This window comes from Cinclus cinclus, chromosome 1 (assembly GCF_963662255.1).
Source record: "Cinclus cinclus chromosome 1, bCinCin1.1, whole genome shotgun sequence".
NCBI lineage: Eukaryota > Metazoa > Chordata > Aves > Passeriformes > Cinclidae > Cinclus > Cinclus cinclus.
The window spans coordinates 105,901,201-105,927,545 of record NC_085046.1 but is presented as its reverse complement, the minus strand read 5'-3'; the positions used below and the strand labels follow the sequence as shown (position 1 = coordinate 105,927,545).

Here is a 26,345-nt window from a genome sequence, read left to right as displayed (position 1 = left end):
TATATCTATGGCTTTACTGAATTCTCTTCTAAATACAACAGGTTCATTCTACCAGATAAGGCAATAAGGTCCAGGGGTTTTTGTATAAATATGTGCAAAATAATCTTTTAAAGTTTTTAAAAAATAAATTAGTGTTCTGTTTTCTTCTTGTTGTCCTTCCTTATCTTCTTGCTCTTCCCAGCTTGTCTAGATGATTCTTCCTGAAATGAAAAACAAGCATTTCAGAATTTAAAAAGTATTCTTGTGAACCACAAGTATTCTCCCAAGCTCACCCCGAGAACTATTTTTAATATGAACAGTAATCATAGTTCAGAGAGATTTATGAAAATTTGGACTTGCTTATCCATTCACACAGGTTGTATTACTTTTCTTCTGGCTTCATCTAAGAGTGGAGAGTCACACAAGCTCACATGCAAATGTTCATTCTGGAGGGCAGAAACCTACCGTTGATGGTACATAGTCGTACTCCACAAGTATATTTCTTGCACAATTGTTTATATGCTTGAAACGATCTGGTCCCAAGAGAATACCTCCATACCAGCGGGACACCACAACTAACACATTGTGGACGTTCAAAATCTGTGAATAAAAGAAAGCAATAAAAGTTGATATATTTTCACTGAACCTGGTTTAACTGCTGACACCATTTTGAAACATGAAAAAGGTCTACTATCTTCTATTTAAAAGAATTACTGAGTTAATTTTTTTTATTTTTTTGTATGATCAATTATTACCCTGTCACTAAGCTGACTGTCTATTCACATTTTTGAAAGTGTTGGTGGATGAGGCTAATAACAGCCAGGCCACAGGCATTACACATGCAGATACATAAAATGCCATAAGCTAGTACTGTTAACATGTGCATGTTAGCAACCATTAATCATTTCTGTTAAGGAGAAAAAAAACAGATATCTGACTAATTTGAACAATACTGTTAGAAGGATCAATCATTTTTTGTGAAAACAGAAATATTCTTAAAATTTTAAAATGAAAAGGATTGGGGGCATGTTTTGTGACAGGCATTTTCTACTCTACATTTATGTACTGGCCATAAAGTCTATGCATTACAACTGCTGACAGTTAACAGGATGGTACTAATCTAAAATACAGTTTCTTGTAACCAGAAAGTGCTATTTTGAAATGCTGGTCTTATCTGAAACAAGATTATTTTCTATTAAAAAAAAAAGAAAAAAAAAACAAACCAAAAACAGAAACAACAAAACCACAATCAAAACTGAAAAACTGTTAAGTTCAGCAACAATAAATGATTTAAATCACCTAATTTTCATACCCATATGTCATAAGAGCTCAAAGCAAAAAATACTACAAGATCTATGAACATCCAGAAATCAGCCCATAAATTACTTTAATCTTCTCCTACGGCTGAAAATTGAACTTTTCTGATCCTTATCTTACTATTCTTTCAGAACAGAAATATTCCCAGTAACTAGGACTACAGATAGAGAATCCATGTAATTAACACACATTCACATTTGAAACTGACATTCATGTCATTTTCTAAACTGGATTTTTATGGAACATTAAGTGCCTGGACAACTTTCAAAGTAACACACTGAGAAAAAGCCAATAATCTCAGAAAAAACTGAGGTATAGGAACTGCCAAACTGTATCCTCACATTATTTTCATAACAATAATGTCTTCACACTTAGCACATATAATTGCATATATTACATAACCTGAGTTTGTTTATTTATTTAACCTTCCCGAGTCTGGTTTGAGTTATTTAGGATGTTTGAAAAAGTTCAAAATTAAAAATGTCAAAATATTTCCTTTTTTTTTTTTTTTTTCCCCCCAGAAAAAAAAAAAAAGGAAATTGAAATTTCCTGGGGAGGAGGAAAGTTTCCTGGAATAAGAGTGCAACATATTAAGCAAAAGAATACTCAAGCAAGAAAAGGACAGGAAAATAGAACTCCTGTTATGAAAGGAACATCAACCTAAAATAAAAACAAATACTTTGTCTGCTCATATAGCTAAGTGACTTGAGGCACAGCAGTAAGCTGTCTCCTGTAGCTGTGCTATTTTAATTATTGTTTTACTGGGGCATGCATCATGAACTAAAATTTATCAATCTCAAGTCACTCACACTTAGTAGCACCTTTGCCAAATATTATTTCAACACTTGAAGACTAAAATATATCCGGGTATGAGGGCTAAGGACCCAGAACAGGAAACAGCACAACAAAACAGACTAAGTTATAAAAACAACTCCGCTCCTTTTGTATTTGAAGTTCTACTCTTCAAGTTCATAGATTGGTGTTTTTTTATTACACTTACTCAAGGGAACCACATGAAAGGTTGTGCACAGGTCAGCTGTTATATTCTCAGTCAGCTTCTCCCAGACTTCATTTTCTGTATGTACCTTACACCACACATGAAGCATAGGATTTAAAATTTAGTTATCTCTTAACCCACTCAAACTATTACTGCCACCTATGAAACATCACTTGTTTCTATGATCTGAGACTTGAAAGTGCTACAGTCAATGTTTTACCTTTCACCTCGAGAAAGCAATCATCTGGCTGGCTGCTAGCAGAGCAAAAATTAAAATAATCTTCTACAAGCTTATTTACATTGCAGCAATTTTTAAAATCAATAAAAATTAAAGATTTCCAAAAGCCAAAGATTAATTTCTACAACCTGCATAAGATGGAGAAGACGTCCACCTGCTGCTGTCTCTCCATCATCTTCACAATCCTGTAGGAAGGTCTGCTTATCTTCACAGAATATTCTACCAAAGGAAAAAAAAAAAAATAGATTTTAAAATGTCAATCAACAAATATTTCTACATGATTAATAAAGTCTCAGGTATCTTTCATATGTGTGTGTATCAATTCTAATTCTCTACTAAACATATTTATTTACATGAAAACAAGATGAGGCACAGAGTAAACCACAAGTGTTTATCTGTACAGTAGAACAAAGCAGCTTTTACACAGACTTTAGCTACTTCAGGTGAACTCCAGTCATTACCAGTTTAAAGTCCCTAAAAAGAAAAATACCCAGGTTTTTAGCCTTATAATTCCATTTAGCTGAAACCAACTCTATCATATACAGATTCAAATAATGCTATAAACCTAGAAGAAGAACTTGGACAAAAACTATGAATAATTGACTATGTCAGTATTTCAGCAGCAACACGACACTATTACTGAAATTTGCCTTTGGATACTCCATGTCATCTCCTTCCTTAGGGGGCACTGCAGTAAACTTTTGGGTGTAGTGTTTCATAAAAAAGACAGCTGCCCAGGTCTAATTTTACAGAAGTAATGCTCAGAGGCCTACTGACCAGTAAGTTGGTTTGTTACCAACTTATTTCCTAACTTCTGAACTTAGTTACAGGTGACACAATGAGAAAGAGGCTTCTAGTGCTAGAAGACAAAGAGGAAGGACTAAGTAGATTTGGATAATATGAGTGAATGAAGCCAGATCATCATCTGTGAGAACAGAAATGTTCTCTTTACAGAAATGTTTTACCTCAGTAGAAGCTTTTACTTTTTGGTAAAATAAGCTTTCACTTGCTCTCATTTCATTAGGATCACACCAGGATGGGCATGAGTGAATAAGCATCTGTACATGCTTTTTTTAGATGACTGGTTCCTACAGTTCCTCCATTTTACTGTCACTTACATCCCCAGAAGACCTACACCGCTACCTAGATTGAGACCAATTCATTTCATATAAGCTGTTTTCACAAAATTTGTCAGAGGCAGATGACTTCCAAACTAATTTTTACCCGTTTCTCATAATCCCTGAAGTTTCTCATATTTCAGCTGAAACTTCATAACTTCATGTGCATCAGGCTTTCTGATTTGACTACTGTTACTTCAACCGAATATATTCAGCTATTTCTAAGCTGGGGGAAAAAAAGAAGCTACTTCACCCAAATAAAAACACATTTAGTTCAGGATGATGTAGCATTTCCATGCTCAGACATACTACAAAAGTATACCAACACATGCTCAAATCCGTTCTTTTACTATTCCTAATGCTGCTTCACTGTCTTATTTCCTACTGTATGCTCTATTTTCTTGATCTCAAATTCAAAATAACACCTGCAACACCAACCATACAAATAAGGAACCTACTCCCTAAAGCAAAGAATTTCTTTTAATACCAAGGAATTTAATAGGGAGGAATTTCTTTCTCATGTCCTGCACTCATTTGTCAAAGAACACTAAAAAAAAATAAATCAATATTTATGTCTCACCTGTATGCATATATATTGTGGGTAGCACTTGCAATTTTCTTGTTCTCATATAAATTTTCAAGAACTCTTTTAACCTATAAAACACAGCAGAAAAAATCTTCCTTTTATAACAGGGGTTTCATACATCCCTCTCAAAATCACTGCTAAACAAACATCTCCCTAGTACTACAATTAAACAATTTTATGCTTTGACATAAAATGTTTGGTGTGATAACTCAAGAAGCAGCTTCTCAGTATTCTCACACTTATTTTAAACAATTTTCCTGGGATATTGAAAACAGCTTGTTCCTTGAATTTCTACATTGCATACATTCATATTATTGCTCAAGATGTAGAAGCATCAAACTGCTTTATTAAACAAAAGACAGTAAGATGCAGAAAATATTTTTAGTCAGTATCAATTGATCAACTGCACTTGCTTATTTTTTTTTTTAACAATAAAGTTAAGCTGGAATAGAACACAACATACATATTCCCACTACACATTGCTTCTGTTTACTTCACAAAAACAGGATGTTTAGAAAGCCCTATTACATTTCAAGTTTTCCTTTTCCCTCAAACATGTTTTTTTCACAGCTTCCAGTTCACAGAAACAACAGTAAAAACAAACAAAAAAAATCCTATTAGGGGTCTGTCCATATTTCCCAGAAAACGGATATTCCCATCATATCTATCTCTTTGCTCTTAAGAAGTATCAAATTCAAAACATTTATCAGTATCAGTTCATCACAGGTTTCTAAGTAAACATGCTAGCAATTGCTGAACCCTTTCCAATGGTCTAGCAAAAAGAAGAACTTTTGATTAAGACATCATTTTAGTACATAATACAAAACATTACTTAAGTTGAGAAAGCTTGGGTAAACATGCCTGAAAAGTAAATTACCTTCCATTCAAAAGCAAAGGTTACTTGCAAAATCATAGTCTCAGAGGAGTAATCAATAGACATATTTAATATCTGCTCTAGCTATACTGTGTTATTTCCAATTCTTCTTGAAGAAACTCAACTGACAAAAATTACCTTAAATAAAAGATATCTGTATGAAAAAAATTCTATTATTAATGGAAAATATTGCTTCAGACATCTATCTTCTTACTTTGAACACTGAAGGAAGACAACTCATACTACTTACTACACTTTTATAAACATGGACAGTAAGTTAAAACAATAAGTTTCAATACAGGGACTTAAAGCACAAATCATATGAAACAACCATCACCTTTGACATTACTTATTTCCCAGCCACCAGGTTCTTGAAAATGTGCTTTAAAGATTAATATAAAATAAATCAACTCTGTTTCTTTAGAAAGGGTAGAAATGGGAATCATTGGCTTAATGAACCATTTTCATTTTAAAATACTCTCGCCCTTTTATTATGATTTGTCAGTAAGATTGTTCCTACACACACAAAACCCCACATGGATGTACAGCGTATGTGAACTTGAAAGGTCAAACTGCTCCAGAAGGGATGCCGGGATTTAGAGACCAATTCTTATGTCCATGTTAAGCAAATTATTGAGGGGGAAGAAAAAAACAAAACAAACTCACAGATTGCTTCAAATATTACAGCTTTTGCATAGAGAAATCAGCCTAAAAACACTGTCCACTTGTCAGTGTTTTCACAGCCACTGAGTAGATGTAGTAGCTACATGCAGTAGAACGAGCTTACCTGGAACTTCAAGAATCACTTGACAATATCCCTCACCAAAAATTCTTTCAAAAAACCCTAAAATTGCATAAAAAGAGAAAAATCCTATAAAGCTTTAACTACGAGTTAGTAAAAGAAAAGAACAGTAGTTTCCCCACAAAAAAGGCATGATCAAAAGAGGTGGATGGTAACAGATGAAACATGAGGTACGAAAGCTCCAAACCTCTCTCAATTAAGTCATGATAAAGATTTACTTATGCACAATCCAAGTGTGTTTTTCAACAGAATTCTTTTCTGAAGGAGGGAAAACATTTATAAACCCATTTAAATTCCTTTTCCAGCTAACACACGACAGATTCAGTAACTTCCAAACACCTTATGGTAAACTTGCCAACATCCAGAAATCAAATTACAGTGTTATTCTCTTACATCTAATGCACACAGTGGCAAAGAATAGCAGGAAGAAAAGCTGTTACTTCATTATTCAGCTGATAGTGAAAGCAAGAAACCAATGACTACTCGGACAGTATTAGCCCAGAAAGATGCACAGACAGACCATCATTTCTGGCAAATCCCAAGTATTCCAGCAATACTTTGTCAAGCTCAAAGTACAGGCAAAAAGAGAACAACTGATCTCTACTAACTTGTCTGGTTGTCACCACTGGAGCCAAATGTGCCTGGAAAGTGCTCCTTCGATCTGTGATTGGGTTTCCATGATGTATGGGGGGCAGTTCTTCATCTATGGGTCACAAATAAGGGAGTGTTTCTTTTCTTTTAAGAGCACAGAAACAATTCATGTGGCTACAAAAGTGAAGAATGTTTCAACTTTAACAAAAGGGACTTGTTAAAGTGAAGTACAGAAAATAACATACAAACCCATCAAAAATATATTGCATTTTTTAATGACTGTTATTAAACTTTATTATCGTTCTATCATCACTGATTGTATTCTCAAGCTGAGTAGAAAAGCAGAATCTTCAGGTCTTTTTTAAATTATTTCAACAGAATTAAAAGAGCATATTTTTTACCTTCCTGACTCTCAGATGTCATGTAGTTTAACATTTTAATTTGATCTTCCTGAATGGGCTGATAGTCTAGGAGAAAATCACCTCCATCATCTTCATCAACTTCTTCAGTGGTTTTCTTAATATCTGGTTCTATTAAGATACACGCATAGAATAATATATAACATATAACATATAACATATATAACATATAACATATAACATATAATATATAATATATAACATATAACATATAACATATAATATATAACATATAATATATAATATATAATATATAATATATAATATATAATATATAATATATAATATATAATATGTAATATATAATATATAATATATAACATAACATATATAACATAACATATAATACATATATAACACATAACACATCACATATTACATATTATATATTATATATTAAATACATATTTTTTGCAAGACAAGTAAAAATTTCAAATTCTTTTTCTCAAAAGTTTTTGGCTTCTCAGTTCAAAACAGCTTGACATTAAAAATTATTAAAAGCAGAATAGTAACATTAATTACAACAAAACCCGAAAGTACTCAGCTCAGTATCAACTTAAAACTTCCTGAGGATTAAAAATAAAATACTCATACTATGAGATCCTTCCATAAGATCTTCTGTTTCAGTACTAAGTAACAGTATTTCTAAGAAAAAAAGAACAATAATGTTTACTAGTTCCATTAAACATTCAAAACGCTACCTTTAATCTGAATTTAGAGATCAAATTAAGCTGACGTTTCACAAAAACTCGAGTCATTTACTGGTCATTTGGGGGAAAATGTAGAGCTGTTGCCCAACACTACTTCATGAGGGTATAAAATTATTAGATTTGAAACATTCAACTAATCTGGGATTCCAAAAATCCTGTTCATCCTCATGCATAGAACATCCATAAAATAATAGTCAATAACAAAGAAGGAAATATACCAGGTTCTTACATCTGCATTTAGAACCAAATAATATACCACAGTTCCATTACTATTTTAGAGGGCCTATGATGTGCTTATGATGGAAGTTTTATAATATGTGTATTTTCAGAGGGGTGATAAAGCATGTTCAAAAATGGAAGCCATAAGGTTGTGGTCAAAATACTCAAACTTCAAATACTCTCAGCAGAATTTTCACTTCTCAGTGTCCATTCTTTTAGCCACATCAGTGAAAAATTACTTCTCCAATGTTTGTGATGTAGCAACAAAATGCAGTTTACTGGAAGACTAACACTAGACCTGACCATGAAACAGCACTGAAAAAGAATTCTTTTTTCTTCATAGTTTTATTTCTCACAGGACAAAGATAATACCCCTGACAGAGAAAAGTAGCTCTGTTTCCTTTTGTCACACTGTACAGAAAAGTAAAATGATTGAATACTTGGTCATTTGTCTGCATAGTCCACTGAAGTTTATCTATTCTCTTGAACCCCAATCTTCCAAGAGTGCACTCAACACCAAAAATTAATTACTTCTATGAATAATTCCTTTGCAGAATGGAGGGCAATGCATAATGCACCTGTGGGAAGCACTGTCCTTTGCATGCAAGTAAATTCATTCCTGAGAGAACTGCGGATCTTGTTCCAGTTCAGAGGCCACCCCCACCTTCTTTTCCCTACTGCTTTTTAAAAAGGGACACTGCCACTGTAAAACAGTAAGCCCTGACACAGGAGACTATTCTAAATTGGATATTTAGATCCAATTCAAAAGTGGGCATAAACTAATTTGTACTGAAATCTTGCTTTGCAGTGGGAGAAGGAGGAAAATAAAAACCCCACATATTTTCTAAAGTACCTGGATCTGAAGACTGTGCCTTTTCTACCAGAACTTCTCGTATCTTCTCCACCCATAAATACAGTATGCTTTCACCAAGGTTCTGTCTGGAAGTAAAAGGTCATGGTAAATGAAGAATCACTTTTGCAAATTTCACTTGGAAAGTACATAAAATAACATGCAGATTTCAGACACACAGAAATCAAACATAAGCTAGTGAGATAAAGAGCTTAGGCATGCTTGTGTAAAGCTCTGTCTCAGTAGCTCACTGGGTGAAAAACTTATCAGTGGACTGTGATAGTAGGACAGTGGAGCATTGGAATGAAACACTACAGTTTGGGTAATAGGCAGTGCTATAGGACAGGGATACAAAGATTTAGGCCTAGGAGGCTTTACACAAAGGACATAGGTGTGTATAAAGGTACTGAGGGAGGATGGGATGAACATGTTTTATATGTTAGGAGTTAAGAAATGGTTCTTTTATGTGCAGCAGGACCCAAACAACTCAAAACACATTTCAAATGATTAAAATGGTTCTGAACTGTGCACATTTGTCTAAAAAATAAAACCAAAGATTTAGGGCTGTAAATATCTCATGGTTTCTCATTAATTTTATTCTTAACTGCCACCATCTGGGCACCAGGTAAGTAACAAAACTACACATTTAAACTTTGCTTAATGTATACAGTACTACTGCTGGAAACAATCAAATTCAAATAAACATACATATTTTAAGAAAAATATTCAAGCAAAAATGAGGATTTTATGAACTTGTAGCTCTGACTTCAAAATCCAGAAAGACTCCAGAACAATTCAACACCTGGATTTCACATTCCTTATAGTACAGAAGCACTGCTTTAACACCTGAAGACAATTTTTTAGTAATGGAATGAGAGAGATTAGAAAAGGAATAAAACGTCCCTGTTTTACAAAAGTAAACAGCAATTTGTCCAACTATCACCTCATTACAGTTTCTGCATAATTCTACATTACTTTGTGTCTCCCAAAACAGACTTGTGGTCTATAATTATCCATTTTTTCCATATAATTGACAGTACAGTTCATGTTGCTTAAGATTGCAGAACTATGCAACTTAGATCCCAAGGAACCAGAAACCTGGTCAAACACAATGCAAATGATGCAGAGTATCTCTGCTTATCTGACAATCATTTAGACATTGAATAGATAAAACACTTTCACAAATACTGTGCACATCAGTAATTACTACAGGGTTTTAAACTGTTTAAAATTATCTAAAGTACATCTATGGCCTGAAGTACAAACACTTTCACTTCCTGCTGAACAAACAGGAGAGAAGGCCAGTGAGGGCTCTGAGCAGCAGCTGATATAGATAGAAGGGAGCTGAACCAGCACAATTTTACAGCCTACTGAACTGCACAGGGGGGAGCAAAAACAGAACCAGCAGCTCTCACTGTAGTAGAGACAACATCAAATCCCTTGAATCTGGACAGCATTAAGGACAACCTCTGTCCTTTTTGCTCCACTGAACAACTGTGGTGAATATGATCATACAGAACTTTTCACTTAAAACCCCTGTGCATTTTTAACACTTCAGATTAAATTTTATTTGATTAAGTGATCTGTTGCTTAATTAGCTAAGAAACCCAGTTAATCAAAGTAAAAATTCCTTATGCAAGCTAAGCACTCTCTTCCTTATGGCATTAAAAAAACATTTCTTATACAAGATGCTCAGATTTCACTGTCTGGGGCATGATTGTGCTTCCTTATGTTTTTATTTCATTTATTTAATATAATCTTTGGGATCTAAAAGAAGTAAGTAAACCATATAGAATTACTACATTTTCTACCCCACTTTCATGGCAATTCAAAATCATGTAATTTGAGCATTTCTAAATGCTGTTTATTCACATGCATCCATTATGCCTTGTAGTTAGCTGCCCACTGTGATAATAAACAGTCCATGATGTTCCAGATTCCAGTTAAGAGACTCTGCATGTGTTTATTTTAAAACCATCTAATCCCTTAGTTTTTAAGAAAAACTGGTATGCCACTTATGCTCTAACACAACCAAATGTTTTCACATCCTGTGTTTAAAAATTCAAGTGCAGAACAGGTAGAAACTGAAAATACATTGTCTCTTTTTACTATATTCCAGTCTCAAACTTACACATATATTTCTTCCAAGCTATTTGCTAGTTCTGTATAATCTTGTCCTCGAAGCCAAGGGGCACTAGAATGAAAAGAAATGCAATGAAAATTGTGCTATGTGCTGCTTCTAACATTCCCAATTAAATGTGATGAACACCTTGAAAATATAACTTCACCAGCCATCAAGATTCCAGTTGTAAACATCTGGGAAAAAGCAGGATAAAGAATAGAATGTGCTTGCCAGAAACATCCCCCCCTCGCTGGCGTACTTTAATTCAAGGAGTATTTTAACTGAACTTTCACTTACAGGTAAACAATTAACAGTGGCAATTCATAAAGCACGAATGTTTGCAAGAAAACTTCACCTACTTTAGCTGATAAATAGGTGGCTCTGCAGTTGGATATCCTGGTGGCAAAATCACCTGAAAGAAATTCAGGATATGTATTCATTGGACTATCCTCAGCTAGATGAGCTTTACTGAAGGACTCCGATGTCAAGCACGAGGACTACAAAAAGTGTTTACAAAAGAAGAAAAACAGCTGGGTATGTTGTTACAGAGTTACAAGAACAACAGAATATCTGCATTTAAAATTCCAATAATGGTAATGCATACAATTACATTTTATGGGGCAATTTATAAGGATGCAAAATAAAGTACAGAAAAAAACTGAAAGAAGCTGCACACCTGGTTACTGGACCTAAATATGTGGTACCACACTTCCCTAAGGAGACACTTCCATGTTTCTTACACTAAGTAAACTTACTGCTTTCAAAAGTTCTGAAAACATGAAGTAAGGAGTGCGATCAATTAAGTTGATCCAAATTTCATTTTGTCTCAACATTTTACAGAAAGCAAATCTAGATGCAACTGCAATAGATTCACTGAGGCATAAAACTGATGTAAAAATATTTCAGAAATAAGTCCTTGGTGAAATACACTGAAATGCTTCAGTCAGGTGTGGATCATAAGCACACCAAAGTGTTCGAGGAACAATCACTGAAAAGTTCTATCACAGACTCCAATCCAAAAGCTTCTTAATCATCATCATCATAATCCATATTTAAAGGGTTTCACCTGCATCAGTCCAACTGCAAAATTTGTGCTAAACTTCTTACCACCACTATACCTGCAAACAGAGGGTCCATTTTGGTTGATCCAGACAGTCACTAATCTTAATGCAATATATTTTTTCATCTTCATCAACAACACACCAATCATCACCATAGATTGATGAAAGGGCTTCAATTTCATCAATCTAAAAAAATAAACAAAACCAAAAAAGTAAATACCCCTTGCCACAAAACCCACACAACTTTGTGTACCAATCATCTTTTCATCTTTTTTAAGCCTTGCTCTTCTACAACTCATTGACAGATATGACAAGATTCACTGCACTGGAAGGGCATAAGTATTGGGGATCCAGTCCTGATTCACAAGACTTCAGGCGCGCCAGGGAACATTGCAAGTTGCACATTAGGAAGAATTTCTTCACAGAAGGGGTGATTCGACATTGGAATGGGCTGCCCAGGGAGGCGGCAGAGTCACTGTGCCCGGAGGTGTCTAAGGAAAGACTGGACTTGGCACTCTGTGCCCTGGTCTAGCTGACACGGTGGTGTTCGGCCACAGGCTGGACTCGATATCTCAGAGGTCTTTTCCAACCTAACTGACTGTGATTTTGCAAGTAACCTTTGCTCAGTTCTCACACACACTCAACAGCTTTTGAATTTCTGAGGATAACCCTGCCACCTCAGCTGCGACAAGGCGAGCAAAGTGACAGGGAGCAGATGTCAATGCTCCCAGTCTGGGGCTGCTCCTGGCTAGGTGGGACCCCGGCAGGGGAAAGGCCCCGAGGGACACTCGGCAAATTCCCACAAAGAAAATCCGGGGAAGTGCCTTCCACCTAGAAATGAAACACCCGAAGTGGGCCGGCGGTGCAGGCGTGCCACAGCGGGCACGGAGCCGCTCAGGGGCCCGGCGCTCGCCAGGAGCCCCCTGAAGTCACCGCTTTCCTCCGCCGCTCACCTGCTGCTGGGCCCTTTCCGTGTCACTGGCCGCCATGGGACCCGAGGCGGGGACGAGGAGGAAGAGCAGGAGGAAGGGAAGGAGCAGGAAGAAGGGAAGGAGCAGGCGGGAGAAGCGGAGGAGCGGTGCCGGGCCTTGTGCGCAGCCGTGGCTGTGACGGCGCGGGCCTTTCCTTCCGCCGAAGGGACGGAGGGAGCGGGCGGGCCGCGGATGTTCTCCTGCTCACAGAAAACAAACAAACAAACAAACAAACAAACAAACAAAACCACCCGGGATACTACTGAGTAGGGACAAAACTAACACTGTATTATCAACTACGTATATTCTGGGTGGAGAGCTACTGGTTGCACAGCAGTTCTGCAGAAGTTATGTCAGAGTTAGAGAGAATCCGAGACCATCTTTGTCTTCAATGTCACAAACAGAGTTGGTTTAATTATTTTTTAAAATATAATAAAAAGGATATGCCCAGTGTGAGAACATGACAAAAATGCATATTTTATCAAAGTCACATATTCCAGTTAATTTTAAAAGAGAGAGAGAAAGAAACATAGACAGACAGTGACCTTATTGTTTAAACAATTGCCTTCTGACCAAAACATATCTGAAAGCTTTAATCCCTGAGGACCTAGAAAAGATGGTGCTCCATCTGTTCATCATAATCTAAATTGCCTTATAAATCTAAAGAGAGAACTATGACAAGACTTAAACTTTCTGACAACAATCTCCGTATGATGCTTGTGCTTTATAAGTTGCTAATTTTTACTTAGCTGAACAAGTGACTTTACGTTCCTGTACACATTTTTTGTTATTAAATAAAGAAAAACAGCATTGCCATTTTTATGACTGTTGTCTCTAAGTCATATAAAAGCATTGATATGAAAGACTTCAGCTATCTGCTGTTGGACAGAGGGAAACTGTACCAGATAAGGAGGAACAGAGAAAAAAAACACAAAAACTGTATGGACTGTAGACATCTCTGACAGATTTCAGAGGACTCACTAATTTCCTTTCATTGTCATTCATATTTGTGACAAGTCTTAGTAAATAGAAATGCAGATAAATGTAGGCTAATGAATCTCAAGCATGTTAATAGATACTAAATTAATAACAGAGTAGCTGAACTAATATGGTGTACAGGAGTATTTACCAGATAATTAATGTCTTTGTCTGTCTGAAACATTCTACTAAAGCAGATATTAAATACATATCCACAGCTTTCAAACAAAGGATAACAGCACAGTGGAGTTTACTAAACTATTTGGGGTATTTCTTCAGTATATAACTGAACCTCAATGTTGTGTATGGTGAGGCATCTCCCAAAATGATACTCTTCACAGTGGTGCATTCACTTTGATATTTAAAATGGTTACAAAGTCTAGCCTTGGCCCATCAGCTTGTGAACCACACATAGCAAAGAAAAACATTTAAAGCTCAAATCAAATCAATTAAGCCAAATAAAACCCTGAGGTCAGGGAGCAGCCCAAATTGCTACCTTGAATTCAAATTCTTTGTTCTGTCTTGCCAGGGCAAGATAATACACTGGGTAATTACTCTTTCCATTCTGCAACTGGAATCTAATACTAGAGCACTAAAAGCTTAAATGAGATACAAATAATATTCATTCAGTCAGGACTGAATTACAAATAAGTGAAAAACATAGAACTAAGAAATACAAAAGAATTAAAATTCAAGTAAAATATCCATAACCCTGCTTTATTTTGCATACAACAGTTCAAACAACATGATGCATTTTCAACTCCTCTTTTACAATTAAAAAAAGAAAAGAATATTGAGAAAAAATAAGGGCCATGTCATGTCATGTCATGTCCTAATGATTAACCCCCTCAGTTCTGGACTCTGGTTTTGGGCAGGATTTTCTTCTAATGAGACTCTTCCAGTAGTGCCTTAAGAATAGCTCAAGGAGAGCATTTTGCTATAGTTATTACCAAAAACCACAGAATTTTCTCTTATGCTCCAATTCCACTCTACATTCAATCGAAAATCTCATTCTGTAGTAGAAATCTTAATTGGGCCATCCAATAACGAGTATTTATCCATTTGAGGACAAAGTAGTTCAGCTGATTTCAGTTCCACAGTGATGCATTTCGCTAAATTGTGGTCTAAACTGACATAAATTAGCTATAAGGTTCATAGCTATAAACTCTTCACATGCAGCTGATTTATCATTTTGGAACTAAAACCAAGCCAAAGTGGTTCAGTCGCAAGAACAAGAAAGTGCATTAAACAAGCCTAGTTTTGGTCTAAAACTACATGTCTGGTAAGAGTAAGGAGAAGCATATGTATGGGTGACTTAATATCTTGGTTAGCAATATTTCTTCTCATTTAGCCACAACCCAGTTTTCATGCTGGTTATAGCAGGGTACAGTTGCCTTCTGTAGAGCTACAGAAATCCAAAAGCTTTTCTATGAAGTAACTACTATCAGGTTTTAGGAGCCTCCTAAAAGAAGAGGACCAGTAGTATAGAAGAGGATCAATTCTCACATTGTCTCCTGACATACCTGCATTTGGATAAAAACAGACCTTTTAAAAGGAACTTTTCTCTATTATAGGATTTTTTTTCCTTGCTACAGGATACTTTAAGAAGCCACCTGAGCTTGCTTCAGTGCTGCTTTGAGCAGCAAAAAGCATTTCTCAGCTCAGGAGGCAATCCAACTCACACCATCCACAAATTCACCACATTATATGGTTATTGCCTGCAAAGTATGAAAGAAACTTCAGCAACAGACTAGCATCTGCAATAATTCCTATTGCAGGCAGTTCAGAACAACGCAAACATTTGCTCTGATCACTCACTAGCAGTTGCTCATGGTAGTCCAGAGAGATCCACAAGAATCACATCTGAGAGTGTCAGCACATTAATTAATTCTCGTGTGCCTCTGTTTTGCCAGCCTAGTAAATAAAATCTGCATGGAAATAGGGCAAGGACCTGTGCTTTCTGCACTGCTTTTCAGAGCTGAGAAGCAGTTTCTTCAAGAAGTGCACCAGGGCTACAAGAAAGCTGCTAAGGAACAATTTTTTAGGACTGCTGGTGATCTAACAAACACAGTCATTTAACATGTTACTGTGTGAAAACAAACATACAACTCATCACATATCATTTATTATTTCCACTTCTCATTTCTTTGTATGCACTCTGTATTGGCCAGTCATATATCTCAAATTTGACCAGTATGCTCTAGTCTGAAGAGGAAGAACACAAAGTGTAATAAAAGTTGCCCCATCACAGAGAGGATATAAAACATACTGTACTGTAAAAATCACAGACAAAACAGTTCAGTGAGTTCTGTGCAAGGCTGTTTGCCTGTGTGTTCAGCCCTAAGACAGGACATGTTTCATGCTTTCTGAATCACTAATTTCAGCAGGTTATCTGAAAAAAAACCAACAACTCAAAAACAGAACAAAACCAAGAAAATAGAACAAAACCTCAATATCAACAACACTCTCTTTTTCTTTTCCACACTTCAAAGTCCAAAATGCACTGGGTCATTATTACTCTGGGATGTGCAAGGAGGCAAAACATGGGTGAAAAATAGACACTCTTTGAAGATGATGGAAGCAAGAGAAGTGTGGTGATCCCAGCCCAGAGAGCCCTGTACATCCAGGAGTCAGTGATTCACAGTTAAGTGGAGCAGGCCCAGGACTGTGCTGTGCTGCTTCCACGCCTGGATTGTGTTGCATGAAACCCTTTGTTTTTTGGAAGCAGGATGAACTTCACTCGCTCCTTGGCACAGAGTGCAGGCATTTATAGCACGTGCGTGGCCTTGCCCTTATCTAGAAGTATACAAGGAGTATACCTCTCTTGTGAACATCCTTTATAAATAGCTGTTTTCATGTATGGAAACTAAAATACTGCAACCAAAGAGGAGCCTTTCTCCAGAAATGGGATCTGTGCAGCCTGCCAAGGGAGAAGTCCATCCAGGGTCAATCCAGTGCTGCAAGAACGTGGACATCATGGCTTCTGATTTACTTGCTATCTCTCTTGGTCTTTACTCTGTCTTTTTAAAACATTAAATTTATTAAGTTATTTGTTTTCAGGCCTTTCTTACTCAGATTCAGAGAAAAACCCTGCACTGACTGGCTGAAGGGTAAAACTGAACTGTAAGCTCTGTGTTGCATTGCAGTGGGTTATAGAGTAGGTGGGTGACAATACCTCTGTTTTGTTATAAAACTTGCAAGAAATACGAGGTGAAAAGATACATGTTTTAATTTTGTATTAATCTATGCAAAATAAATACAAAATAGGAAAAGGTTTTATTGTGATGTTGCTTAAAGCATTTATGGCATTGTGAAAAATGGCTCCAAGTTAGAAGCAAGAGGAAGAAATAAAGGAAAAGCTACTGCCTTGAAAGTAAGGGCAGCAACTTAAAGCCCTGCTCCTAAGAAAGCCAATGTGATCCTTCCCTGAAGCCTTCCAGATGTTACATAATTATTACTTTAGCGTCCCTGGAAGCAGATCTCCTACGATAAACTAATTAAAAGTAACAAAAGGCAACAGAAGTTCAAACAGGATACATTTGTGTTATCTTCAGGCATGGAGCTGCTCCTTTTCTTCTTTTTGCTATGTCATTCTTCAAAGATAAAAACCACATTTAGCTATAGACAATACAGAAAAATGAAGATTGCCTCACTATTTATGTCTGAAGAGTTTCACAAGAATTGCTCAGGCTTAAACTTGCCCACTTTTGGAAAAGAAGTTTCAATATCTTTTGTGATAGTTTGTCATGGCACCTGTGGCTCCTGCCCTGCCTTTTCAGTGCTCCTTCTGCATGTGACACAGACTTGGTCATCCCACAACACTGCAAATCTTCCTTAATAAAATCTTGTAGGATTTCAGAGGCACTGTGGGAGTTTTCAAAATGCAAAACCCCTCTCATGTGCTAAAGGCAGAGAAACAAGGTGCCAGCTCTTCAGGTGAAAGACGTAGTGGAGAATAAATAAGGGCAGGGCAAACAGAGGGAAAGGAGGAGTAGACCAAAGGGCCTTGAAAAAAGCGAGTACTTCACTTTTGTCCCTGCTAGCACAGGACAATTTTCTCTTTTTAGGTTGCTTTTGGCTGTGCTGTTCTTAGAAGCAGTGTGTGTATTGACAATTTTCTTTCACCTGCACCACACTTGTATATGCTATCAAAGCAATTTCCAAAAGGACCCCGTTTTCCTGTGAAAAACGAGATTTGCATTTTGGACTTTTTTTTTTTATGCTTAATAAGGGATAAAAAAATTAACCAGTGCTGGGGTGCCCTTGGCACTTGGCCAAAAAGCACCGGTAAAGTCGGAGAGTGGCATCTTTATACTGTTACATTACTGAGGTACATACATATTCATGGACTTCATACATTGTTCAGACATTCTTGTGAGTTTTTGGTGTTTCAGAACTCTTTGGTTTGTTTTCTTTACACTCTAACTTTTCTGCATGACATCCTCTGAAATATGTTTTATTTCTTCTTGTGTCTTCATCCTGTTGTTCCACATCCTCCGATAAGGGGTTAACAAATTCTTCTACGATTCTTGTCCGGTGTGCTGCATTTGTCACTGTTATCTCTTGGAGAGGTCAGTCAGCAGATGTGGAAATCAACATAATTGTTTCCCACCATTCTTTCAGTCACATAGAAGCATTTTAAACGTTTACTGCTTTTGCTAAGGCCTAAGATACAATGTATTCATCACACCACTATTTCTATAAACTATAAGGTACATACTTAAACGAATAGATTATACTAACGGACAGCTAAATGGAATTATACATTGTACTATATCCTAATATTTATGGTCAATACCAGCACGCAAAAACTAATGCATAAATGCGAAAGCCACTACTGCGATGTTTTTAATATCCCCCTCTGTCGATGCACCATTCTCGTAGTGTTACGGTGCTCTTGGAGGCCGGTTTGCCGCCTGTCAGTGTTCGCGTCCCTGCCGCGTCCCGCCCCTGCCGGGGGCGCTCCCCGGGCAGAGCGGAGCCAAGGCCACGCACCCGCGGCGGCGACAGGCACTCCGGGATAGTGGCACTCACAGGATAGTTGGGGCTGGAAAGGACCTCTGGAGATCACTCGGTACAACTCCCTTGCCAAGTCACGCAGCGCAGGTGACTCAGGAACGCGTCCAGGTGAGTTTGGAATGCCTCCAGAGAAGGAGACTCCGTGACTTTCCCTGGGCACCTGTTCCAGTGCTCTGACGCCCTCAACGTTAAGGTCCTCCTCAGGTTGAGTGGAACTTCGTGTGTTTTAGTTCATGGCCGCTGCTCCTCGTCCTGTCGCTGCACACGACTGAAACGAGTGTGACACCAAGCCGCAGCGGGCACAGGGCGGTACCTGCGGGGCAGCCCCGGGGTCGCAGGGGGGTCACCGTCCCTCCCTGGGAAGAGCGCCCGCCGTCTTCGCCCGCTGCGGGTCCCTTTCTCTAAAAGGGTGGGCGCAGCGCCCTCGGCGGGACTTTGCTTCACCCCTCCCGGCTTTTCGGGCGGTGCTACGGCCAGATCCGGACCCCGGGGCCGGCCCCCGTGCCGGTGCCGGTCTCGGTGCCGGGGGCGGTGAGATGGCCGGGCGGGCGGAGCCCTGTCCCGTCCCGCCCCGCCCGCCCTGCGCCGCGGGGGGAGCTGCCGGGGCGCCGCTGCCGGTCACATGTAACCGCGCCCGGTGCGCGCAGCACGGCGCGGGGCGGCGGCAGCGGCTCGCGGGGCCGGGCCGGCAGTGGGCCAGCCCGCCCGGGGCGCGTTTCCTCCCGCAGCGGGGACGTGGGGCCGGCGGGGGATGCGCCGCCCTCCCGTAGTGGCGTTGGCTTTGTTGCTGCAGTGGCCGCCTCTGCCCCGCAGCCGCCGGGAGCGTGTTCGGGGGTGGGGGTGTCGCTGGTTCCCCCCCTCAGGAGTCCGTTGTGCGGGCTGAGGGGACGGCCCCGAGCCAGGCTCGGCTCCAGGCACGAAGCAGAGGCGGCCTTGGAAGCGGGGGCCGGGGTGTTCTGTGGACCTTGGGAAGCGGTCTCCTCGCTTGCTGCTGTGCGTGGGTGTCCCTTCCTCCTCCTCCTCTTCCCGCTGTTCCCCTCCCTGGAACAGGCGCGGCGCTGGCCGATGTCCGCAGATCTGAGCGCACCTTTCCCCGCAGGCAAGGAGCGCAGCTGCTGCGACGCGTGAGCCTGACTCGCCTTGAAAAGCGTTCAATTACCGGGACCGGGACGAGCCGCTCGATTCCAGGCGGGCGTCGGGAACTCTGCTGAAGTTCTGACTGCTCGGGACTGTGCCTGCCTGCTGATCCGGGTGAGATCTCGCACCAGCTGTGGGTAAGCTTATTCGGAACGCCTGGGTTGAAACAAAGTCTTTGATGTAACAGAAATATGTGCGGAAAGCGGCCAGGAGATGCCCAAGAACGAGGATTAGTTTAAGTAGTGTTGCCTTGGGAGTGGTGCTGAATAGATGTGTTAATTGCTACTAAACAAACAGTGTCTTGATTTTCGAGAGGTGCTGCTTTCACGGGAAGACTGTCACGGAGGCATGACCAGCTTCTAACTTCTACAACCCTTTACCCGAAGACTGAAGCAACTACTTTTAGATAACATCACTCGTGCTTCTAGTACAGGCACTCTTTCTTCTTGGCGCAGCTCCTGTCAGTACAGTGTGTTGTGTGGGTTTGTGGACAGGTTATGTCTGTTAGTGCGGTTTGGTGCATGTTGTCCTCCTTCTTTGCAGGCATCACCTCGTAATGTGTGCATGCTGGGACACGTAAGAAATCTTCCTGAGTGAGTGTTAGCCCTTCCTACAGGAATCTAATTTTCATTGCTAGAGGAAGAGCTGTTAAAATACTAGACAAGGTTGTGCTTTTTGCCAGCCTCATGAAAACTTCCTATGCAACCCGTGGCTGCTGCCTCAGAGCCTTAATATTGCTAGTAATGCTTTTCCTGCTCTTCGAGCTGTATATGAGTGAAACCTACTCATATTCTGCTTAGTGTATATTGTCATTGTTCTGGGCTGTGTGAATGGCTAGAGGATTCAGCAGGAGAAGAAATCAAAGCACAAGTGAGTGGGTCTTAGAAGTAGTGTTGCCTCTTGGAGTGTCACTTAGGGTCTTTGTAGATCATTTTGAGAAAAGCAGATTTTTTTTTTTTTTTTTGGCTTGGACTTTATCCTAGCTGTTGGGTAAAGATGGTAGTTTGTATAGGCAGTTAGGTGGCCTTTTGTGTTGTATTCTGCAAAATTCCCTTAAGCAGGTGTGGAGGCAGAATAGTAACCTGTGTTCTCTATGTTGGAAATAACCCCTGTGTGAAGACAGACTCTATAGTAGCGTGACAGGATCACTCTGGCATAGGTTTCATAGAGGAAGATAAAAGCAGAGCATCTCAATGCTATCTTTTATACCTTCTAAAAGGTTAAGATTCAATTAGCAGTCAAGTTCTGGTGTGGTAGTCCTAATGAGTTCAACAGAAGTGCCTTGCAGTTACATCTCAGCTACAGAGGAGATGCTAAATAATATTCTGTGGTGTTGTGTCATGATGTACCAGTGGCTGAGGAGACTGCCATGCAAGCCTTTGAAGGGCACAAGGCATAAATAGGGCCAGGAAAGGCAATTTACCTACATCAGCTAATTAATGGAAAAAGGTAATGATGGCAGCACGGCTGACTGAAAGATGTGTTTCTCTTTTGGCTAGTACATTTGCATAGAGGTAGCATACTCCATATAGATGAGCCTGCTAGTAATCAGGCTAATAACTCCAAACTAAACTATTACGTTTCTCCCTCAGTGCTGATGGCCTGGTTTGGTGCCTCAGAACTGGTGGGTGGGGATTTTGGAGCTCTTCATGGTGGGTCATAAAACTAAATAAACTCCTGTCTGCACAGGAGTATAGGTGTACCTAGTAGAGCTGCAAGTGCACACCACTTAAGTGGTGTGTATTGATTTGTTTCCATACTCTAAACTTGTCATTCAAACTTCTGTTGGTAGTCTCTTATCTCTGTTATAGAGCAAATCCTGTTACTTAAAACAGTATTTACGAGGGTATAAAAGGCTCCGTTAACAGTCTGTTTGCTGCCAGCTTTATTTAGGCATGTTATGTAGCTCATTAGCTGAAACTGTGTGTTCTTTGTCATTTTTCTGATGGGGAACTGCATGCAGATTCACTTTCCAGCCCCAGTTGTAGAAACACTTTCACGTGAGTGATCCTTCTATGATTAGTAGCCAGACAGTAATTCTTCTGCATCATTTCGTGCTTCAGGCTTAAATAGTGTATTTGAGATTGGAGGCTTGGCCTGAGCAGCAAGGTCTTTGGGAACATGTTATTATGCATGTTATTCTATTGCTAATGTATACTGTAAGAGTACAAACAAATCAGTGATTTTAACCTTGCAACTATTCGGTGGTAGAAAAACTATGCAAGTAATTTTATGTAGTGATTGAACTTTCTTGAGCTGTTTTAACATTCTGCTCGTGTACATACCAGGCCTTGTTGCATACAAGAGTTGTTTACTTTTCTTCCTTCTCACCAATATTGAATGGAAACAGCCGGTTCTTAATGGTTGAAAGTGCACTGCTATTCATACCTGCTAAGTATGTGGGATGTTGACAAATGATGCAGGGTAATGATAGGAACGGGTTTCTCATCTGAGACATGGCTAAAGCAATACTATGTGTGAGGAGGGTGAAAATGAGCTATGAGCTTTGCTTTTTGCCTTTCCCTCTTCACCCCCAGTCATGGCCAAGCCAGCAAAATGAGTCGAACTGTCCTGTTATCTTTGATCTGTGTGATTCTCAGTGCTGCATTCTGTGTCCTGCTGAAACTGTATCACTCAGCTTCAGAGATAGTATTACAGGCTGATAATACATTAACATACATACTTTTGACATTCTCTAGACACTGCTAGAACTGATTCACTGAGGAAAATTATACCTGCCTCAATAACAATAAACTGTGCTGTGTTGCCTCCACAAGCGGATAGACCCCTGCTTAAAGGAGAAAGCGGCTTCAGGGCTCAAAGGACTGCTAGAACTAGTATGGTTTTGTTTTGTTTTCTGGTAGAACTGAAAAACATGCATAGACAAGAGTGCTGACTAACTGCTTCTGAAGAAAGCATTTGTGTCCTGTGTGTGTGGCAGATTGCAGGTGATTGATCCAGTCTGTTCTTCTAGAATATGCTAGAAAGGGCTTGCTTAGTCTTTGTCAAATTCTTTGAAAACAGATTCTCTCTCTACCTTTGCTGATTGAGGAAAAGGTGGGGAAGCTTCTCTTTGCTGTATTATTAGTTCTTTGGCAGTCTGTCCTGTTCTAATTTCTGCCTTAGTCTTGAATATTGCAGGATCTGCCACTGGTACAGGCTTTTTGTTCCTTACCCAGTGCTCTCACTGTCTCTCTTCTTGCTGAGTGGCTTCTTATCTTACCATAGTTGAAGAGTTCCCTGCATCTATTTAAGCTGTGAGTGTGGTGCAATCAAGCTGCCTGTCCAGAACAGCAGAGTGCAGACAGTTTGTGGGACCAATCAAAACCTCTGCTAGTATAGGAAATCTAGCTGTGTGAGCCCAGTAATCATAAACTAACTGCAGGACCTGGTAAATGTAGTGTGTCAGGTGAACATACTAAACTGGAGACGTTAAATTTGGACAGTCTCTTGTTTTCCTATTGTATCAACAGCAATAAATTGTCTATAGCAGCACAGTCTTTTGAAGCTGTTTTTAACATAATTTCTTGACACCACTTAAAAGCAGTGTATTTAAATAGGGCAATGCTGTATCTAGGTCTAGTTGAATTATAGAATAAGCTGAGTTGGAAGAGCCCATCAGGATCATCAAGTCCAGGTCCTGGTGCTGTGTGGGATGCCCCATGAGTCACACCATGTGCCTGAGAGCATTGTTCAAACACTTCTGGAACTCTGTTAGGTTAGATGCTGTTTCTGGGGAGCCTGTTCCAGAGCTCAACCACCCTCTGTGTGAAAAATTTTTTCTTGGTACCTAAATCTCCCCTGACTCCACTTCATGCTTTTTCCTCAAGTCCTGTCAATGGTCACAAGAGTGAAGAGATTGGTGCCTGCTCCTCTGCTTTCCCCCATAAGAATGTGGAAATCTGAAGTAAAGTCTCCTGTCAGTCTCCTCCAGGCTGAACAAACCAAATTACCTCAGCCTCCCTTCATAAAGCTTCCCTTGCAGATATTTCAGCACCTTCATTGCTCTCCTTTGGATGCTCTAATATCTTAATGCCTTTTTTATATTGTGCCCAAAGCTGCACCCAGCACTCAAGGTGAGGCTACTCCAGGGAGGCCATAGAGCAGGACAATCCCTTCCCTTTCTCAGCTGGCAATGCCCCCAGGACATGGCTGGCCCTCCTGGCTGCCAGGGCACTTCTGACTTGTGTTCAACTTGCCATCGACCAGGACCCACCCCCAGGTCCCTTTCTGCACTGCTACTCTCCAGCATCTCGCTCCCCAGCCTATACACATATCCAGGGTTGCCCTGTCCCAGATGCAGAATCCAGCACATGTGCTTATTAAACTTCATGCAGTTGGTAGCTGTTGTAATAGCATTTAAAAAAAACAAACAAACAAAAAAAGGCAAACCAACTTCAGATTGTGATTTCAGTGTGGGAAAAGATTAAGACGTCACTTAGTAACTGTATTCTTCAACAGACCTGGTAAATAGCAGTATTGCTTGCCCAAAGGTGTAAGACTCCCTGTCTAGTAGAGAGCTGTAAAATAGTTACGTTAAAAAGTTTTGTTTTCTTCCTTATTTGAAATATGTAAATACCATTTTTTTCTTTTGCAGTTCAAGAGCAATGATAGGATTAGAATTAATTAGTGATCTTTTACAGTTGTATGTTAACTTCCTTATATTGTACTACTGTGTTTCTTAAAGATAAGATCAAATCTACAAAGTTGTCTGAGTCCCCAAGTCGAGGTTGCAGGGCCTCAGATACCCATCAGTGATTAGAACTATCATCTCTCAACCTGGGTATCCCACATCTCCATGCAAAGAGATTTTGTTTCCCAGGGTTGGCAGCCAAAATAACTGTCAGTTAATTCTCAGGTAATACTTGGGTTAGTGGATGTACATAGCTACTTTCTTTTTTTCATTCCTGTTGCTTTTGGAAACCTTGAGGGATAAGGGTGACATCCCTGGAAGGAAAAAGTAAATGCTTACTGGTTATGCTTGTACCAAAGCTTGTCTTGTTTGAGGCATAGAGTTTCAACTCCCAAGCCACCCTTAGAATCTAGAAAACAGAGAAACAAAAAACCATGGGTGTTTGGTTATTTAACTGCTTTGTATGAGGAATTTTAATGCTGCTTAGTAGCCTGAGTGCTGGACTGTTGCAACAGCTTGCACATTAAGTATGTTCCACAGAGACAACAGTTATCTTTCTCATACCACTGTTAGTATTAAATAACAATGAAAAATGTCATAATTTTAAGCCGTAATTTACAGCAGTAGAACTGAATCTTCTTTGTATCTTTTGTTAGAGATGACTACAGAAGCAGAGCAGCAGCTTCTCCATGATGCTAGAAATGGAAATGTTGAGGAAGTTAAACAGCTGTTAGATACCTTGGACAAAGGAGAAAAAAGCTTTGATATCAACTGTAAAGGTTAGTAGCCTTCTTCAAATGTTTATAATTTTTTCTTGCTGTTGAAGTCTCATGTAGTGAAACTGATAATGATAGTATGATCTTGCTTTCTGTGGAGTCTCAGCAAAGTGAAAAAAAAAAGCCCACTTAAACAGCTTTTGCACTGTGACTTAAGGGCATGTTTGCATAGGGGAGATATAATAAAACAATATTGACAGTTTAAGTGTACAGAAAAAGTGTAATTCACAGACACAGGAAGTGTCAACAAGACAAAGAATCAGTACCTCTTTTTTTCCCTGCGTTTGTGCTTATGCCAACTTTGAAGCTTTAGAATACTGAACAAAATTGATTGTGGTGCCCAGGGATTGTTCAGGGAGGTAAATAGCTTTCATCAGAGCTGCAGAGAAGATTAGATCAGGTCAGTCATTTGGGCTCTGCTCAGTATAAGGGTTTTTATTTTTGGGGTATTTTTAGGCCCATATTTTGTTATCATACAGTATAAGCATTACATTTCTTGCCACTAGCAAAAAGGTTTGGGACTAAGGTATACTTCTTACTCCTAGCAGAATACTAGGTTACTTGGGAAAAGAAACTAAGAGTGCTCCTTGTCTTTGTCTGGGTCTTTGGCCATCACTGAAGTTTTTCTCATGTGCAGCTAACACAGGTGTGGCTCAGCAACTTGCTTGCTGTGCATAAAACTTCAAACTGGGTCTAGATTTGCAAGCTTGCTAGCAGTTGCAGACTACCTTACTTCTTTGTTATTTTAGTGTCTTTATATTTCTCTTTATTTACATGAGTGTGTTCCTGGTTGCTTCCAAGATGTGGATGTGAATCCCACTCTTTCTATTCAGGCTGGTATTCCATTGTTCAGCATTTAACTATTTAGCAGCACTGAAGAGAAAGTGCTACAGAGGGAGAGGAGTGAGATCAACTCTGCTTCCTCTCAACCAGAACAGAAGGGAGTAC

General features: G+C 39.3%; 2 protein-coding genes across 5 annotated transcripts in view; one reads left to right on the top strand and one right to left on the bottom strand.

Moving 5' to 3' along the window:
- Positions 1–14,475, bottom strand: IMPACT (impact RWD domain protein). Of its 2 annotated transcripts, XM_062488637.1 has the most exons (12): positions 12,837–14,475; positions 11,941–12,069; positions 11,182–11,234; positions 10,832–10,894; positions 8,704–8,789; positions 6,904–7,032; positions 6,520–6,614; positions 4,230–4,303; positions 2,660–2,750; positions 2,297–2,381; positions 445–579; positions 57–200 (listed from the first exon to the last, which is right to left on the bottom strand). In XM_062488637.1, exons 1-12 carry the CDS (start codon positions 12,870–12,872, stop codon positions 187–189), a joined length of 990 nt encoding a protein of 329 aa, XP_062344621.1. In that variant the 5' UTR covers positions 12,873–14,475; the 3' UTR covers positions 57–186. The 2 variants fall into 2 exon arrangements, with proteins under 2 accessions (XP_062344632.1, XP_062344621.1); XM_062488648.1 differs by lacking the exon at positions 2,297–2,381 and having other exon boundaries at positions 1–200.
- Positions 14,476–14,656: 181 nt separating this feature from the next.
- OSBPL1A (oxysterol binding protein like 1A) overlaps positions 14,657–26,345 on the top strand; it is an 81,232-nt gene continuing 69,543 nt past the window's right edge. The window contains exons 1-3 of one of the 3 annotated variants that reach the window (XM_062488577.1): positions 14,657–18,959; positions 19,951–20,125; positions 25,278–25,400. In XM_062488577.1, the coding sequence (XP_062344561.1) occupies positions 25,280–25,400 (121 nt within the window). In that variant the 5' untranslated portion in view covers positions 14,657–18,959; positions 19,951–20,125; positions 25,278–25,279. Of the gene's footprint in view, positions 18,960–19,612; positions 19,849–19,950; positions 20,126–25,277; positions 25,401–26,345 lie in introns of those variants that run through there. The other 2 variants (XM_062488568.1, XM_062488586.1) reach the window with 2 other exon arrangements.